This window comes from Galeopterus variegatus, unplaced genomic scaffold (assembly GCF_000696425.1).
Source record: "Galeopterus variegatus unplaced genomic scaffold, G_variegatus-3.0.2 Scaffold3864, whole genome shotgun sequence".
In the NCBI taxonomy this organism is placed as follows: domain Eukaryota; kingdom Metazoa; phylum Chordata; class Mammalia; order Dermoptera; family Cynocephalidae; genus Galeopterus; species Galeopterus variegatus.
The window spans coordinates 31755-52090 of record NW_007729975.1 but is presented as its reverse complement, the minus strand read 5'-3'; the positions used below and the strand labels follow the sequence as shown (position 1 = coordinate 52090).

At 40.1% G+C, this 20336-nt stretch overlaps 1 protein-coding gene across 1 annotated transcript in view; it reads right to left on the bottom strand.

Moving 5' to 3' along the window:
• Window positions 1-779: 779 nt before the first annotated feature.
• Window positions 780-20336, bottom strand: part of PACRG (PARK2 co-regulated) — a 28109-nt gene continuing 8552 nt past the window's right edge. Inside the window, exon 3 of the mRNA XM_008586194.1 lies at window positions 780-967. Coding sequence (XP_008584416.1) covers window positions 780-967 — 188 coding nt within the window. The remainder of the gene's footprint in view (window positions 968-20336) is intronic.

The following is a 20336-nucleotide window of genomic DNA, read 5'->3' as shown; positions in this document are numbered from 1 at the left end:
GTTGACTTATGCCATGCATGTGAGAAGTATGGACTTCAAAGTTAGCAACAAAAAAGAAAATTAGATTCACATCGTTTCAAGAAAATTACTCTGTCAATGAACAGATGTATATCCACTGCCTGCCAAGAGATCACTGAAAACTTGCTAATATCTTTGTTAGGGTTAAACAGATTCATCTGAACTCATCTATGACTTCCAAAGTTTACAGAATAATACTTTTTAAAAAAATAAATGGATCAGCATATATATTTTTAATCAGTACTCACCACCAACTAACTATAAATTATTAATTAGCTATAAATTATTAAATATTATTAACTACAAAATAAGAAAAATTCTTCCTTTTTTCCTTTTGCTAAGAAACAGGGGAACACATATTAAAACTCCCCAAATCACCTCCCAGATTTTAAATATAGTATTTTAAAAAACTTATCTCAAGCCAATTAAAAAAACTAATTTTAATGGGAAGAATCTAAAGGTAGAATTACTATCAAGAAAACGAATGGACTCAAAACCTACTAACATATTCAAAAGACTATTTAAAAAGTTTACAGTTAAATTGTTGGTAGCGTATAGAACTGCTTCAGTGCTCCTGTACCAAGTATGTAAGCTGTCCGCGTGAGGAGTAATAGGTGAAATTGTTAATTTTAGTGTTTTTCCAGGGAGTGTCAGGAGAAGGTTGGGAGTATGCCATTTAGACCTCCAAATGGATCATGGTTTATATGCAATAATAAATCCCAAATGTGTTGCTAATTAACTCTGCTTCAAACCACTCTCTTTCAGGGCTTAGAAGGTAATAACTCCTGGGACAACTCACTGTTCATATTCTTGAAGATGTTCAGGATGGGGAGGATTTGGCGGTAATAAGGCACCAAAGCCTCACCGACCATCTCCGCTGACACCACCAGATGCTGGAGGACTTTGAGAGTGACGCAGATGACCTGTCGGTTTCGGAGGTTCAAAGCATCTGTACAGTAGGCAAGGAACAAGCAGAAAATATAAAGCATGAATTCTATCATGTTAAGGCGAATTTGTCTCATGGATACCTTTAATTAAATCATGCCCTTTATTTTTTATTAATCAATCAATCAATTAATTAATTAATTAATATTATTATTGTTTTTTACATTCTAAGATGTTGTGGAGCAGTTGTGGGGGGGAGGGAGAGGGGGGAGGAGGAAGGGGGTACATGGTTGAGGCCCATGGCACCCCCTCATTCTGGCAGGGAAGCCCTGGGCACTTCCAGTAGTGGCTTGGTGGTCATGGCTGGGCTGGATGTGGACATGAGGGGGCATGGCTGAGGTGCTCCATCCCCTCCACCCCAGCTTGGGAGACCGGCTTGCTTCCTACAGTGGCTCAGTGATAATCACTGGGCTGGATGCAGACGGTGGGGGCTGTGGCTGAGGCCCTTGACTTCCCATTGCCTAGGCTTGGAAGCCTGGGGGGCTCCAGGTCCTTCGAGATTTTATAGGTGTTCTTCGGTGATCTTAGACTTTACTGGTTAGTATCAGGACTTTGTCTCTGATTTCTGGGGGTTTTGTTTTTTCTTTCAGCCTGTGTTGTATTATTCACTATTCCCACCACTCAGACTCTGCACTGGAACTAACTTGTTGTCCTTTGCTCACTTCTAAAATGAGGAATTTCCTGTGGGGACCAACACTTGAGCCCTGAAGTTGAGCTAAATTGCTTCATTGCTGCTGATTCCCTGGGGAAGTCTTTTTGTGCAGCTCAGGTTTTAATGGTTCACCTTTTAAGCACCTCCAGGTCTTGTGAGGTCCACCTGGGTTGTGCGGAAACTCTGGTCTGGGTCTGAGTCTTTTCAGCAAACTGCACCCCCTGCAGTTCTATATTCCTGACCAGTCTCCACTGAGTGGTCCTGTGCTGAATGGGGGGTGATCAGGGGTCCTTGCTGTGCCCCAGTGTTCCCCTGGTGGGCCTGTCTCCCCCACTGCCCATGCTCCAAACACTTCCCATGGGACGGGCCATGCATTTGTCCCTTGACTCACTGGCCTCTGAGCAGCTCCTTTTTTCAGTTGTCTGTGGCCCCTCACTCACTATGTGGCTCCATGGGAACCCTGTTAATGGTCTGGCTGGCCTGGGGGCCACCAAGGCCCTCTTCTCCCCTGCTGCCTCCAAGCAGTTTTATACAAAGGGCACAGCTGCAGCTTTTGCCAGCTCCTGCTCCATGTGCTTACCAGGGCCAGCCTTGAAGTGGCCAGGGCTTACAACGGTCAGAGTGGTCTTTTCTTTCTCTCATGGTGGCTTCTCCTGCCTACATGAACTGTATAGGTCTCCCCTCCCCTTCCCCTGAGCTCTCCCCTGGGCCTTTATTATCACAGCTTTGAATGACACAGTGCAGCCCTAATGTTGTGAACAGGATCTTGTTTGACAGCTGTTTATTCTCCCACCTGGCACTGACTCCTCACCAACCGCTTTCCCTCCTCAGAAGAGGCTGGTGTTCTGAGAGAGGGTGGATGGATAGGCGGCATGAAAGGTAAAGATCACTCACTGTCACGGGAGTGAAAGGAGCCCATGAAGACAGACAATAGATTAATTTTTATGCAACGATCGCTTTCAGTTAACAGCCCACACTATTCCCAAAACTGCTGTCATGGAATAAACATTTACTTGGGAAGGAGGGCTGGACACAGTGCATGTGTGGAGAAACTATGGGCTGATTACAAATACAGAATATTCTTGGTAGAAGTGCACACAAAGGGACTATATTTAGACTCAACCAAGTCGAGAGGGAAAGCAAAAATTTTAAGTGTTCTGTTAGAAGGAACCAACAATAATAAGCCATAGGAGACTAAAGGAATACAAAACAGTTTTAAAGAACAGTTCTGACTGCAAAGTAACAAGCTGTATTGCAGAGACAGAAAAGGGACAGTAAATTGCCCCATGGATTCCACTCCACAGGGTCTGCAAGGCTCCTTTGCTCTGATGGGGAACACAAAGGGTGAGGAATCAGTCCATGAGAACTTGCCCAACTCACTGATACTTTCTTGACCCCAGTTTCTTCCCCCGTGATAGAGTTTGGACATGTTGTTCCCCCAAAACTCATGCAGAAATGTGATCCCCAGCATGGCAGTGTTGGGAGCTGTTTGAATCATAGGGGCAGATCCATCATAAATGGATTAATGCTCTCCCTGGGGGGTGGGGGTCCTGAGTGAGATCTCTGCTCTATTAGTTCCTGAGAGAGCTGGTTGTTTAAAAGACCCTGGCTCCTCCCCTCTCTCTTTTGCTTCCTCTCTTCATGTGATCTTCTTGTACCCCCAGCTGCCTGCCACTTTGTGCCATGAGTAGAAGCAGCCTGAGGCTTGTGCCAGATGCAGCTGTCCCAGAACTGTAAGCCAAATAAACCTTTTTCTATATAAATTACCCAGTTTTAGGTATTCTGTTATAGCAACACAGAAATGGACTAATACACCCTGAGAACCTGTTATTTACATTCTAACATGACTTAAGGTTCCGTGATTTAAATAGAAGAGCTATAGAAAGCATCTGTTTTAGAAGATCAAAGATAAAATGTGATACCTCAGACTACTCCAAGAAGAAGTCAAAGGCTCTTATTTGTAAGATGCTCTACCTGCTAACAAAAAAGACTGACTAGAGGGCCGAGCCCGTGGCGCTGGGAGCTCTGCAGCGCTCCCGCCGTGGGTTCGGATCCTATACAGGGATGACCAGTGCGTTCACAGCGCTCACTGGCTGAGCACGGTGCAGCCGGTCTCAAAAAGGAAAAAAAAAAAAAAAAAAAAAAAAGACTGACTAGAGCCATAAAGCACATACCATTTATGGAGGGACACAAGGAACCAGGCTAGCAAAAGGAATGATGCTTTGTCAAATCACTGTCCAGCAATCCTGACAATGATCTTGAAATCCAGCTCACATTTCCACCAGCCTCAATCTTGCCAGCACCACAAATCCAGTTTGTTCCAAAGATAAATTTTCGTGCATGAATTTCCTCTTTTTCTTATGCTCCTCACATTTAGTAATGATACAACCCTGTTTCCAGTCACTCATGGTAAAAACCTATTTCTCACCTATCACATTTTGCATGTTATAAAGTCATGTGGATCTCTCTTTGCAGTGTTTCTTCAATTTGTGTCTTCTCCATTCTCCCCTCGACTCCTCTGGTTGGGTCTCCATTTTCCCCTCCACTCCTCTGGTTGGGTCTCCATCCTGCCTCTGCTTCTCTGGTTGGGTCTGCATCCTCCCTCTACTCCTCTGGTTGGGTCTCCATCCTCCCTCCTCTCCTCCGGTTGGGTCTCCATCCTCCCTCCTCTCCTCTGGTTGGGTCTCCATCCTCCCTCTACTCCTCTGGTTGGGTCTCCATCCTCCCTCCAGTCCTCTTGTCTGGATCTCTATCCTCACCTCCACTCCTCTGGTTGGGTCTCCATCCTCCCTCCTCTCCTCCGGTTGGGTCTCCATCCTCCCTCCTCTCCTCCGGTTGGGTCTCCATCCTCCCTCCACTCCTCTGGTTGGGTCTCCATCCTCCCTTCAATCCTCTGGTTGGGTCTCCATCCGCCCTCCACTCCTCCGTTTGGGTCTCCATCTGCCCTCCACTCCTCTGGTTGGGTCTCCATCCTCCCTCCAGTCCTCCGGTTGGGTCTCCATCCTCCCTCCAGTCCTCCAGTTGGGTCTCCATCCTCCCTCCACTCCTCTGGTTGGGTCTCCATCCTCCCTCCACTCCTCCGGTTGGGTCTCCATCCTCCCTCCAGTCCTCTTGTCTGGATCTCTATCCTCACCTCCTCTCCTCCGGTTGTGTCTCCATCCTCCCTCCAGTCCTCTTGTCTGGATCTCTATCCTCACCTCCTCTCCTCCGGTTGTGTCTCCATCCTCCCTCCAGTCCTCTTGTCTGGATCTCTATCTTCACTTCCTCTCCTCTGGTTGGGCCTCCATCCTCACCTCCTCTCCTCTGGTTGGGTCTCCATCGTCCCCTCCACTCCTCTGGTTGAGTCTCCATCCTCCCTCCAGTCCTTTGGTTGGGTCTCTATCCTCCCTCCTCTCCTCTGGTTGGGTCTCCATCCTCCCTCCCTTCCTCTGGTTGGGTCTCCATCCTCCCTCTGCTTCTCTGGTTGTGTCTCGATCCTCCCTCCAGTCCTCTGGTTGAGTTTCCATCCTCCCTCCAGTCCTCTTGTCTGGATCTCTATCCTCACCTCCTCTCCTCCGGTTGTGTCTCCATCCTCCCTCCAGTCCTCTTGTCTGGATCTCTATCCTCACCTCTTCTCCTCCGGTTGTGTCTCCATCCTCCCTCCAGTCCTCTTGTCTGGATTTCTATCCTCACCTCCTCTCCTTTGGTTGTGTCTCCATCCTCCCTCCAGTCCTCTTGTCTGGATCTCTATCTTCACTTCCTCTCCTCTGGTTGGGTCTCCATCATCCCCTCCACTCCTCTGTCCCTATCCTCACTGCCACTGCTCTGGCTCTGGCCCTTGGGACCTCTCCACTGGAGCACTTGAAGGTCCTCTGACAGACCTCTTTTCTTTCTGTCTTCCTTCACTCCCCCATCTTTCCATATTGCTGCTGGATTAACCTCTTAGAGCACATCTGATCATCTCACCACCTGCTTAAAGAGCACAGAGTTCCCCTGCCCCATCAACCTCCTGCAGAGTGAAGTACGAATTAGCTGGTACAAAGGAAGCACTTAGGTTAAGCCTGAACTAAACTGAATCTTCAGTTGAAAGCCCAAGACTATGAGGTATCCTTCACAACTATTTCTCCAGGTATCACTAAGAAGTTTTTAAAATATGTGGTCAGCTTCATCTCTTTCAGCTACAAACTAGGGGTTGGGGCATGAAAGCACGTCAGAGCAGCCCCACAACCTCTGGTCAGATCAGGCTTGTATTCTTGCTTGGTTTGAAACTAAACACAAATGCAACGACTAGAGATGGCTCAGCCTTAACTCGGGAACTGACCTAAATATAACTACAGAACTCGAGTGCATCAGGGCTCACTATCACAGCATTTAGACACATTGCAGCCCATATCACATCTTCTGAAAAACAACCAAAAATAGAATGCTGTAATTTAGTCTAAAAGCTGTAGTGATGAGACATTCAAGAACAAAGCTTCAGGGGGAAGGTGGAGAGGACAAAGGACACACAGAGTGTGGACAGTAGGTGGTGGAGGCTCTTTTCTGGTCTTATCCAATCTAAGAGTTGTTTTGTCTTTCCAGGAAGTAAGGGGTTACTGAACCTTGCCTACCAACCCTGCCATAAGAGAACTGGGAGTCCTCAGAAATGCTGCTCTGAGGACTGAAGACAGTTGACATTCTTTCAGAAAGTCAGCCAGTGAAGCTCAGTATGTTTAGGTTTTGGGACTACACAGTTGTGTGTCATGATTCATACCAGGAGTAGCTATCAGGGCTGAGCACCTCTACATGCCAGGAACTGAACCGAGCACCTCACATGCATTTCTTTACTTCACCTTCCTTCATCACATATTTATAGACAGTGTGCTATGTTGTAGGAATTGGAAAGATGGAGAACAAGACAGATATGGTACTCTTAGGGTTTATAATGTAGTATGGAAGAAGATATTAAATATTACAAGTGTGATGATTATTCATAAGAATAGGGTATTTAAGAAGCCAGTCACAGGGGGTACATAGCCTAATCTCCAGATGCGGGGACAAACCCTGTGGATGGATAGATGTTATTTAGGAGAAACGTTCCCAGGAGAGGGAACAGCATGACAGATACTGACCTCCTGGGAAAAAGAAGTCTTTTTCACCACAGGGTCTGCTCCAGATTGTGTGGACAAGATTCCCCTAAGGGATAGTGAACCAAAGCCCGGGAGAGTAAAGAGATGTCCTAACTGGTTTATCATTGTGGATAGGCCTTTCCTGGGATCATTTGGAAGTGACAGGCAATATGCAGGTGTATATAAAAGGAGAGGGAGGCTGTAGTATTTTTTCTCAAGCTCAAGGATCCCTGCGACCCATCTTGCCTTGTACACCAAATTGAATCAGATGTTTGATATCCTAGGTTTCTGCCTTTTCTCTATTCATCCCTCCCTACCACTCCTTAAAAAGGACTCGTAGCCACATCTACCTAAATGTTTTATAAGCTGCTTAGTGAGGAAGGATTAGACACTGAAACAGAACCACGTGGGAGTGTTTTATCTTTTTATATATTGAAATAAATGTACAATTGAGTGCATATAGTTGTCATTCTGTTTTGTAGGTTTTGCTTTTTTCAAGAAAGCCCTTCTTTTGATGCTATAAAGTCACAAGCAGGAAAACCTACAGAAGGTCTCAGAAGAGCTAGCTCTCTGAATGTGGTGACTGCAGAAAAGACTTTGGTAGCCATCGTAGTGACCAGATGTTGTCTCATCACTGAGTTCTTTTTCTAGGGTGTGTAAGCCAGAGGCTGCAATCAAACAGCCAAGAGTGTGCCCATTTACTACTACCAACGTGAGAGAAGAGCTTTGCCATATAGAGTACATTGATTAAGGAGTAAACTTTTTATATATATGAGTAATACTAAACTCTAAACTTTTGTTGATCAGGTTTATGTTTATATGTATAATTAACTGATTACTTGAAGATACATTAATGATCTTTTTAGCATGGATAGAGACAATAGCTATTAGGAAATGATTATTTCATTTTATTTTATCCCTGATTGAATTAACATGGTTGTGATATATGTTATCAGATTTACGATTACCTACCAGTAAAATGCCTAGACTGTTACTCTTAATGGCAACTAAAATGGAGCTCTACGTCCTCTTAAATGTCCAGGTAAAGGCTCTAAAACCTCTGCAGTAGCTGTGAAATAAGGCCATGGTGTGTGCTATAAAAGCCCATTAACTTCAGCCAACAGGGTTTTTATATTGCCCGTTCCCACTTCAGTTCCTCTATTTTTCCTCTTCATTCTTGGAGAATTAAGATATACCATTAAGCTGAAAGTCTTTTTGTTCTTGCTGTCCCAGTGGAATTAAAGCAAAACAACAAAATAATTTTTTTTTTTAAACAAAGTCCTCTTCCTTTGAAAAAGTATGTTAACAGATACAAAGAGAATATGATTCTGGAGCTTGAAAGAGAAGATATGTGTTTATTCTTGTGTTGATGGGCCTGAAAGCTATTGTCAAGACGTAAGTGAGGATTTGAACTCAAGATTTAAGGTTTTGAAAAGGGTCTAACATGAGGAGTCTACTGACACCATAGATAAACCAGTGAAACTTTTCTAGTCAAAAAATCGGGTTTTGGGCCGGCCCGGTGGCGCACTGCTACAGTGTGCCGCTTGGGAGTGTGGCGGCGCTCCCGCCGAGGGTTCGGATCCCACATACAGACCGGTTCCCACTCACTGGCTGAGCAAGGTGCGGGGGCAACACCGAGGGTTGCGATCCCGTTGCCGGTCCCGGTCCGGTACGGGCGCGACACTGAGGGTTGCGATCTGTTGCCGGACACGAAAAAAGACAAAAAAAAAAAATCGGGTTTCTATTGTACTGCTTACTGCCTTTAAGTGTAATCAACAAGACAGAGCCTCCAGATACAGAGAAATTGCTGCGGAACAAGGAAAAATAATTTAAAGTCAAAGTGGTAAAACTTATTCATCTTAAATGGTTATAAACTACATGTATGATTTTCTCAGGCATAAAATCCATTATTGATATGATGTTTTGCAAAGTGAGAACATTTTCTCCTATTAGATATGATTCACTATTGTGAAATCAGAGAAAACTGAGATATTTTTACTTCTTTTAAAACCAGAAACAAAATGAAAAAGTAAACAATACTTTCTAAGAACTATTCTCGACATATGTTATAAATGTTTATAGCCTTAATATACAAATAGCTATCACAGTCCAATAAAAGATTGATTCTTCCAATTAAAAAATGTCAGAGGATGTAAGTAGATAATGCACAAATTAATGAGTACAAATGAGCAATTAATATTCTAGAGTGTTCAACTTCATTAGTAATCAAATGAAATAAAACACTACTTTATAATTTTGAATATCATATGAACAAAAAGCTGTTGAAAATTTAGCACTCAGTGTGGAAACAGGTTTTCTAAAAGAGGGGCTCTTATAGACTTGAACCATTCCAACCTTTCAATAGGGCAGTTTAGCAATAAACCTAAAGCCATAAAAATGCTTATAACAACCCAGCAACTTCACTTCTGGGCAGTTAGTCTAAGAAGTATGCAGATGTGCACAAAGAGTTTTATAAAAGAATGCTAATAACAGTATTATTTATAATTACAATTTAAATGTTCCAAAACAATGGACCATTTAAGTAAAATATAGTATATCTGTACAGTGAAAAATTATAAAATTATTATTCATCTAATAGAAAAATATTTAACAATAAGAAAATTTTTATAAAATACAGGTGAGTAAAGGAGTAGCTTATAAAGCATATTTGTGCTATGATTTCATTTTATAGAATAGAATGTAAACAGAAAAAATAGTGGAAATTTAAACTTAGATGCTAGTGGTAGAGACTGTCCTTTCCAAAGGCATCTGTAGACATAGGATTTTGTTCCCATATAAAAAAATATTCTCTAAAAACTGCTTTTAAAAAAATTATCAATATGCCATGCATATTTCCCTTTTGTTATGGAGTATTATTCTTCATGATTATAACTTTATTTTTTCATATATCAGAATTCAAGTCTTTTCTCATTGTTTTTTTCAATATTTTCTTGATTATTCTTAACCATTTATTTTTTGAGGATAATTTTAATTTAGCCAAGTTAAAAATCATGTTTGTCACTATGATACAAATTCTAGTAAATTTCTGGACTAATTTTGGGGACAGTTGTCACCTTTATTCCTGTGTCTTTGCATTAGGAGCATGATACCTCTTCATTTCTTTTGTCTTTAAATTCTTCAGAAAAGCTTTATAGTACTTTTCCTACAGATCCTGCCTAGTTTTGTTAGTATTCAAAGGAATTTTATATTTTGCTGCTCTTCCTGTAAGATCATGTTATCCCTATATTCTTTCTAAAGATTATTAACAATATAAACAATAAAATCATATGATTTTTGTATATTTATTTTATAACTGGCTAACTTACTTGATTCCCTTCCTGGCTCTAATTGTTTATGAGTGAATTCAGTTGGGTTCTAAACACAAATTGTTAAATTTGTCTTTGCTTTGTAATATCCATACCTCTTTTTTTGGTCATGTGTGGTCAAAATATCATACTATAATGATAAGAACAGGCATTTTAGTTTTTCAGCATTCTTACGTATTTTAATGCTTTAAAAGATTTATTTTTACTTATTTTTAAATAAATATGCCATTTAACCATTTTTAAGTGCACATTTCAGTGGCGTTACTTATATTCACAATGTTGTGCAACTATCACCACTTTTTTCAAAAATTTTCCACCATAGAAACTCTGTACCGGCCAGCCCAGTGGTGCACTGCTACAGTGCGCCGCTTGGGAGCATGGCGGCGCTCCTGCCGAGGGTTCGGATCCCACATACAGACCGGCCGCTCACTGGCTGAGCGAGGTGCGGGTGCAACACCGAGGGTTGCGATCCCGTTGCCGGTCCGGTATGGGTGCGACACTGAGGGTTGCGAGCTGTTGCCGGTCACGAAAAAAAGACAAAAAGGGAAAAAAAAAAAAAAAAAAAGAAAGAAACTCTGTACCCATTAAGCAAAATCTATTTGCCTCCTCTTCCAGGCCCCTGTCAACCTCTAATCTACTTTCTGTCTCTATGAATTTGCTTATTATGGATATCTTAAAGTATTTTAATTATTATTTTTTCCCCTGAAGTTAAAATATTTAATATTTGATACTGCTGGACCCTGTATCATATTTGTTGGATTAGACTGAAGTGGATATAAATTTTGGTAGTTGAGTAGAATGAATTCAAATGTTTTCGAAACCAAATTTAGGTTTCAAAATCATAGAAATTTTTCCTTCCTTAACAGAACTCAATTTCTATACAAATAATTATAGTGTTGCCTGATTTCTCACTTAATTAAATTAAAACATTATAGATTTAGATCATCTATTATGGGCTTGGAGTAAGACTATAGTAAGGGTTACACATTAATCCTTAACTCATTGTTTTCAAGTTTCCCCTATTTGAAGTAAGTGTTAAATAAATTTTAAAAAGCATTGATTTTTTTTTTTTTGATCCCATACAGAAAGGAATTACCTTTCCAGGAAGATCAGATTTTCCATCAAACCTTTGTTGTTACAAGTGGTTAATTTTTTTTTTCCCCAAACTTTAATAGACAAGAGAATTTTCTGACTTTAGGACCATAGAATATAATTTAATATTTGGTGAAAGTGTTTGGTCTTTCTTCCCATTAAATGCTTAGTTTTAAAGATAGATGCATAATTAAAACTGTTTAAATCAATGAAAGTATTCAGTTACTAAAATGGTCTCAACAATGCAGTCACCAGCATGCCATTTTATACTCACACAAAAAACCTAAAGAATCACGTAAACCAACACACTCCCTTTCAACCTTGTTGCAACTGGGCTGGGCCTGGGCTTGCTGGCACACAGTTGAACACCAGTGACAGTGACTGCGAGCAGACTGACCCATGCACGGCGTGGCCAGAGGCCTGCAGGGCTGGTCTCTTTGGAACCCCTGCTCCTCTGCACCTAGAATGCTGGCTCCGCTCATCTTGAAGGACTGGGCGACAAGTGAAATGATGACCGAAGGAAGGAGTTAGGCTCGCCACCACCTCCAGAGTGAAACCAAGTGACAAGCTGTGTACCAAGCCCACACCCCTTCTAAGAGCTACTGCTATGTTTCTTCCTCTGGGAGAGAAAAGAGTGTACATTTGCCACGGTTTTCAGACAGTCGCAGTGGACTGTGAAGAAGGATATAATATGCACAGGCTGTTCACAAAGCAGGAGAGTTGAGAATGCGCACAGAAACAGAAGGTTCCCAAGAAGGAGCAGCCCTTTCCTCCCTACAGAAGGAGTCTGGAAACTGCTAAGTGTGACATCAGTGCCTGGTGCAATTCTGGGACTGACTGTTGAAGCACGTGACTGGGGAGCTCCTGGGAAAGTGACAGTGGTTCCTGGGAGCTTGAGTGAGCTCTTGGAATCGAGCAAGCCAAGCCAACCTCGTGCATCCTGACACGTCGCTCCTAGAGGACCTCACAGACAGACCACCGGCAAGGCGTCTGGCACCTGCTCCCTGGTTGTCCTCCTTGTAGGTAAGGTGCAGAATAGTCCAAGAGTTGAGCTCTTTATTTCTGTACCTGAATTCATGCAATGACATCGGTTTTTGCATTGACTGTATTTAAATGAGGAATTAAAAGTGGCTTGATAATGGACAGGTTAAATGTGAGAGAAATGAATGAAGAGGAATGCAGAAGGAACGGCGACCATGTGCCAGACTTCACAGCCCCGCCGGCTCCGGCTGCTCACACTTCACACACCACTTATGAGGAGCTGCCTCTTATCCAGCCTGTGTTTCCACATGACCTCACTTCATCACAGCTCTCTGAGGGATGTATTAATTTCTTTATTTTGGAGATGAGGACTCTTGAACTCAAGGAGAGGGATTAATTAATTTGCACAAGATGGTGGGGCTGGCACTAGAACCCAGGTCCACATCCATGGCCTTTCTAATATGCTGCACTCATTCTCAAAGATGCAACAGGAAAAGGTCCAGGAGATGGAGGCGATGTCCTCAGTAAATGGATGCTTTCAGCTGTAAGATTCCAAATTCCATTTCCCTCAATAGCTATGGATTTTCACTGGGCATCCGAATTGGTCAGCATAGGCTAAGTTTGCTGTAGTAACAACAGATTAACCCTAAAATCTCAGTGGCTTAACAAAGAAAAGGACCATTTCTCTTTCATGGTACATATTCAGTTCAGATCAACACAAGGTGAGGAGAAGAGAGATCTAGAGAATTGTATGTTTGGCTCCAAAATGCTGCAGTTCAAAAGGAACACACAGCTCTTCCATTCACAGCCCATTGGTAGAGTTCGGGCCATGGCTCTGCACAACTGGATAACTGAGAAATGTTGGAGTGCAGATGGATAATCTAGTGTGCAGGAAACTCTGCTGCCTTAGAATTCATGTCATATTGGGCCCCAACTCCTCTCCCTCCCCTTAACCTGCACCATGAGTGGGTTACATGGTCTAGGTTAAGTAAGTCGGGGTGCTCCATCTCTCCTGACCACAGTTCTTTGAACCAGCTGGGCATGTGCCTCTAGCTGGTACAGTTATAGAAAATCTTTGACTTTTACTTTTTCTGGAAATTCAGGGAAAATGACACTTACCATTTCCTACAGGTGTGAATAAGTAAGCATGTGGTCCCAGGATCTACTGGGAGCATCCTGAGGCCAAGGACAGAGTCAGCTTTAAGACACGTAACAGAGCAGAAAAGACAACGTTGAGCCACCAGGTGAACCATGCCTAGAATGAGACCCACTTCTGGATTGTTCAGTTATGCGAGTGATTAAGTGAATTTTATGGTCTAAGACCATTTGAATCAGTTTTCTTTTTGCATCTTGTAACCAAAATAACCCTCAGTAATAAACATCTTTTCCATATTTTCAGAACAAATTAGATTTGTTCTTCTTAAACTAAAAATCATTAAAATTTTTACAGTTATTATCACCTTAAAAATAATTTACCTGGGAAATTTGAAAATAAAGTAAAATTATTAGGTTATAAATAAAGGGGAATGTATTTCAAACATACTTGCTCCTTTCTAATTAAGTAGAATTCTTAAAGTAATTTTTGTCATGATATGGATTCTCATATTTTATCCTCACTTGGTGTTTTCCACCTAATTGAGTGTTATCTAACAAGAGCATTTTGCTTTTTAAAATGTTACTGTTCAAGTTTTTTCAACTGTGTCTGTGCATGTTTGTCCTTTGTAGCTGGGTGACCTCAACTCATTAGAGCTCTCCTAATGAGGCCACTGTCTTATCTCCCATTTATTTGTAGATCAGTAATATTTCTGTAATTCTTTATCAACCAGGGTCACCTCATCTCCTAATAGGCTATCTCACAGATGTTTGTTGCTGCATATAAAAGAATCACATGAGAGAATGTAGATGAATAAACAAAAATTTACTCTTGCCACTTAAATAATTCTCCCAATAAATGGAAAGCATTATATCATTATACTATCTATTTGTTGTTTCATATTAGGGATCTTTACAAGATAGTTTTTATGTAATTTGTAGTACAGTGGCAGGCCCAAATGGCCACTTCATACTTTTGATTATGGCACTTATACAAGTTTCAGTACGGATAGCAGTTATGTACCTTATTAAATTAATTTTGCAAATATTTTGATGCATCTAATGTGTACTAACCAGCACTTTAGATGCTGTGGGAATATGTTACTTTCTAACATTATATTCTAACTGACATTAGAAAGGAAGACATAAAGTTCTGTGGAGGAGAGAAGGCAGGGTGGGAGGACTGGAGTTGAGACCAGGGAGTGGAGAGGGGATCAGGAAAGGCTCTACAGAGCAACTGTGATTGGAGCTGGGCTCTAAAGGTCACTTAACATTTAAGCATGTGGGGATGTGGGCATTTCCAAAAGACAGCAAAGACACAGAATTAGAAAAGTGCTACAGCACAATCAGTTTGGCTGGAATACAGGGTGAATGAAGGGGAACAGTAAAAAATAAAGTGGAGACCATGATTCAGATTGTTAGTGGGAATCCTTGAATATCATGCCAAAGAATTTCAAGTAGGCAGACCTTAGAGGGACATCTGCCCTTGAAAGATAATAGTGCACCTGATAAAGTTTGTGAGTTCAGACCTTTTTGCCTAAGAGCTGAGGTGTGTTGCCTGGGGAAGAAAAAGTAGCAGGTAAAACGGCTTGGGGTGTCAGAGGAGAGGGATCTGGGATGGCGGAGCAGGTAGAAAACTGGAGAAGGGATCTCCTAGAAGAAGGGGACCCACAGAGAGGTAAACTGAAATTTGTATGTCAACTCTGCCTTAGTTGACTTCTAGGAATTACACACAAGGGGAGGATCCCTGATGGCCCAGATGATGAGCAAATCTGGAAGATGAAAGAACTGAAGATGACAGAACTTTAGGTGCTGTCCCCCATAGGGGACATGAAGTTTACAGCTTGTGTGCAACAGGTTAACTGTCTGGCAGGATTAGAACTGACACTCTTCAGAGGAACATAACCAAATCCAGATGCTCTAAAACATATTCATGAAGTTTACCATAGGATTGTACTTTCTGGCCACATCAAAGTTGGATGGGTCCTGGAGTAGGCCTGGCTGGTGAGGAGTGAGCATAAGTGAAATGTGTCACTTCCACGATGGAGCATTTCACTGCCAGGGAGAAACCCTTCTAAACTCTTGTTTCTGTTGGTCCTATAACCAGTAACACCTGTCAGGCTGGGTCCCTACAAGTGCAATGAACAGATGCTAACCTGCAATAGGCAGGTTGCACATATGAAACATAGACTTTTATTGTTTTCCATTTACTATTTTAAGCCTCTAAGATTTGGGGGCTTGGTTATTGTTGCAACATAACCTAGCTTATTTTGACTGATTCCCTTTAACAGATTAGGGGAATTTTCTTGGTGTGTTTTGAAAACATCAATAGATGTTGACTTTTATCAAATGATTTTTCACCATCTATTAAGATAATTGCATGATTTTTTACCCTTTAATCCATTAATGTTGTAAATTGCCTTGATTGATTTTTTAATGTTAAGCCAATCTTCTACTACTGAAATAAAACCAACTTTGTCATGAGGTATTATCATTTTTCTATATCAATGGATTCAATTTGTTCATAATATCATTTAGAAATTTTTCATTGATGATTATGAGCGAGATTGTCCAGAAGTTTCCTTCCTTATAATGCCCATGGGCTTTGGTATCAAGGTTATGCTAGCCTTATAAAATGAGTAGGAGTGTATATTCTTTGACTTTATTGTCTGAGAAAATTTGTACATGATTTGAATTCTTTTTTTCTTAGTGTTTGGCACAACTAACCAGTGAAGCTATGTGAACCTTGAGCTATCTTTGTGTGGGGGATTTTAATTACCAATTTAATTTCTTCATTTGTTATATTACTGTTTGTATTTTAACTTATTTTCTATTTTTCAGGTGTCAGTTTGGATGTTATATTTTTCAAAAATTTGATAATTCATTAAAATTTCAAAGCTTTTGGGATAGAGTTGTTCATAATACTCTATCATAATATTTTGAATGTCTATAGGGTTTGTGTGACATTCCATTTTTCACTTCTGATATTGGTTATTTTGGCCTTCTCTTATATTTTATTTCTAAGTTTTCCAAATATATATCAATTTGATTAATAATTTCAAGAAACAAACCAATAGTTGGTTTTTGATTCCCTCAATTATACTGTTATTTTCCATTTCTTTGTATTATAATTTCAAACTACTATTTACTTTTCCTTTGGCTTTCTTTTGGTGTTCTTTCTGTAACTGATTGAGATGAGTATGTAGTAGACTATTTTTTTCTTTTTTGAAACCACATTTAAGGCTATATATTTTCTATGAATAATGTTTTACCACATCATATTTTAATGTAATTTTTGGTAACATTTTAATGGAATTTTTCGGTAATTTCCAATGTGTAATTTTAATGTAATATTTTCATTATCGTGCAGTTAAAATACTTTCTAATTTGATTATGATTTCTTATTTGACCCACTGGCTATTTAGAAATACATGTCTTAATTTCAGAACAGATGGGAATGTTTTAGTTATTGCTTAAAAAAATTGATTTCTAGCATAAATTACATTTTTATTATAAAAAATGCTTTGTATTATTTTATTTGAGTCCCTCAAATAAAAACTACAAAATACCTCACCAAAACGAGCAAAAGCCCTACAAATCTATAATAAATATTCACAGAGAGATAAGAGAATAATCTTAAAAGAACAAAAGACTATTAAAAAGGAAGAGTCAGAAGAAAGAAAAGTCATGATAAAACCTAAAAGTTAAAATATTCAATCAGAGTTTTGGAAGGTAAAGTTAAGGAAATTTCCCAGGAGGTAGAACTAAGAGATAAAGCTGAAAAATATAAACAAAACAATAACATACTTAGAGAATCAACCCATGAGGTACAACATATTACCAGCAGGAATTACAGACAGAGAAGTACGAGAAAAATAGAGAGGAGAGCATAATTAAAGAAATAATGCATGAAAAGTTTCTAGTGCAAAAAGACATATGTCTCTAAACTGACAGAGCTGCTGCCAGAAGCTCCCTGGACTCCCCTGCCAGAATGTGGGGGGTGCCAGGGCCCTTCATTCCAATTGCTCCAGCTCTACAACATCATCTTAGAATGTAAATGAAGATGATGATGATGATGATGATGATGATAATAAATAAATAAATAAATAAATAAATAATTTTTTAAAAAATTATTTCCCAGGAAAGTTAATTAAAAAAAAACAAAAAAACACAGCACATCATATTATATCAATATGAAGTTTCACATCACTGGAGATAAAGATCCAAATAGCTTTCAGATACTGAGGGAAACACGACACAGGCAAATGACTGGAAATTAAAATGGCATCAAGATTTCCAAAGCAATAGAAAAACTTGGGTGGCAACAGAGACATGACCTCGCATTCTGAATGAAAACGATTTTTAACACAGCCAAACTAATAACTAAGTTTGAGTAGAATTTTCAGATATGCAAAGACTAAAAATAAACCCTTCATGTACTTCCAGTTAACTACTGGAAGATGTGCACTATAAAAATAATGAGGAAAACAAGATAAGTGGTTAAGGAAAAAGAGGTTCAACGTGAAAGTGGAGTAACAAAAGGGTCAGGCCAAGAGAACCCGTGGTCCAGCTCGGAGCAGAAGGGTGGTGGGTGGAAAGACAAACGTCTTTAGGAAAAGAAATAAAATCCATGGGTTATCTGATGTTCTGAACATTCGGGAAATAGTCTTTTGATAGATCTTGAAATATTTGGAAAAAACTAGGAAGTATATCAAAATTGAGCAAACAAAACAAGAGGCAATCATCAATGCTAAGGAAAACAAGTTGCCTAAGAAATGTGATCATGTAGGTGTATAACTTGCTGTGGACGGTATTTATGTGATCACAACAGTGTAAAAAACAGATTATGGGTTTAACCAAAAGTGTGATATAATCATACAGAAAGTGTGTGGGGGGGGGAAGGAATCATTTGTGGAGGGGAGTAAAAATCTTATTGATAGCAGGTGACCCGCAGTCCCTACCAAAAGCAGCCTCCCTAAGGAGTTCCCAAACTAACACTTTTCTTGTAATTAATAATTTCTTTCTTTCTTATCTTGGTGAACACAACAGATTGTTGGTTTTCCTTTTGTCCTCATATTGTATTTTTATTTTTTACATGCTACCTTGTTGGTTTTTTTAGTCTTTTTTAAAACTATTGCCTTATTGACAGTGTTTTGTTTTTTTTCCCCCTTGTACTGCATGTGATATACTATCTAATCCATTAACAGTTACTCTTCATCTAAAAACTCTTGAGCTATCTTTGTGTGGGGGATTTTAATTACCAATTTAATTTCTTAGTGTGTTTTGAAAACACACTAATATTTCTTTGATCATTCACATCATGAATGAAGCAGCATCTCTAGATTCCCAAAATACAAGGCAGGAAACTTTCATTCATCTCTTTCCTCCCAGCTCACCCACCCACCTTGCTCTCGGGTCCAGGATTTTGTTGTAGGGTCTGCGGTACCCATGCATTGTCTTTGCTCTGGTTGACCTTGCCTTGACCCGGCAGCATCCACATCAACTGGGGGCTTGTTGGAAATGCAGCATCTCAGGTCCATCCACGTCTACAATCTGGAGGCTGCATTTCACCCAAACATTGAAGTTTGGGAAGCAGAGCTTTCAAGGGCAGGCTGACCACTTTGGCTTGGTAAAGATCTTAGATCTTAGAGCTAAAGGTCAGGCAGTGGAGAAAGGACAAGCACCTTACTACCTCTCACCAGGAAGCCTACTCTTTTTCCAGAGTCAAAACCTGTCAGTGTAAATAGCTGGTTAGTTCTCAAATGAGATGTCATAGTTTGCAGTACACAGAGGGTCCCGACTGCTGCATCTTTCTGTGAATGTTTTTATCAATAAAAATATATCCCCTTTAAACACTTGAAACCTCGTTATGTTAAATCTACTTGTCTAAGATTAAAATAACTACCCCTGCCTTCTCTTTTCATTTTTCCCAATGTGTCTTTTATTTTAAAAATAGTTAAGTATTAGTTTATATATATATATAGTTTTATATTCAGATTTTGTTTTTTACAGACCAATTTGAAAGTCAGTTTGAGTAGATGATCTATCTGATTTCACATTCTTCATCTTACTCTGTGCTTTTGGTTCTTAGCACTTTCTTGCTGTCCACTCAATCTTTGTCCTTTTACTACACAGGCTCTACTTAACTATTTTTTATCTTCTTCCTTGACTTTGAAGGTTTAGACTCCAGTTTCCCTGGACTTTTAGAGTTCTTACTGTAAAATTATTATTTGACATTTCATGTGATTTTGAAACACTTTTCCATCAAGTATTTAGACTTAACTCTAGGTGTAGAGGCTCTCAAGGCTTACCGCTGTTCAAACAGCGATCTAATGTGGGGCTCTTATCTTTGCGTTACTTTCTCTGAGCTGGAGCACATCCTCAGTAACCTTTTGCATGAAGAGCAGGAGGATATGACAGTTACCAAGTCCACAGTCTTTTTACTCACATGACCGAGATGCAATAGTGTCTCAGATGTTTCTCCCCAACTTCTCTAAAAAGCACTCTGCTGTTGTCTGGAATTTTCTGTTGCAAAACGTCTTAGCCCCAGTTATTTTTATTCTTTGGTGTGTAGTCTTTTTTCTGCTGTCCATATGTTTGAAGGATTTTTCTTTATGCTATAATTTAAACTTTTTGGCAAAATGTGCCTTGATATGAGACTCTTTTCATTGATTTTCTGCAGACTGCAGTGAGCCTTTTCTATCTGCATAATGAGGGATATTTTTCTTCCCAGAATTTTTTTTTCCATCACCCCTGCCATTATGGTTTCTGTTCCTGTTATTCTGATATTTCCTCTTGGGAACACATAAATTTTAGCTCCTGCTTGTGTCCTGTGTCCTCCATTTTATTCTCTTTTCTCACATTATTTTTATATACTTGTCTTTTCTAAGAGAGCATCTTAAGATTATTATACACATTTATTATTTGATGTTGTGCAGTTGATTATCCTCTACACATCTATGGAGATTTCAGTTCTACGATGGCATTTCAAGTTTCCCTTGACCTACTCAAAATAGGCTTACTTTTCTTTGAGTCTAGAATCTTCTTATGGATTTCTGCTTCTGTTCTATAAAAGCCATATCTTCCTGAATCCCGAGGATGTCAGGCAAGTTTCTGCAATTGTCTTGCAGTTCCTATACTAAA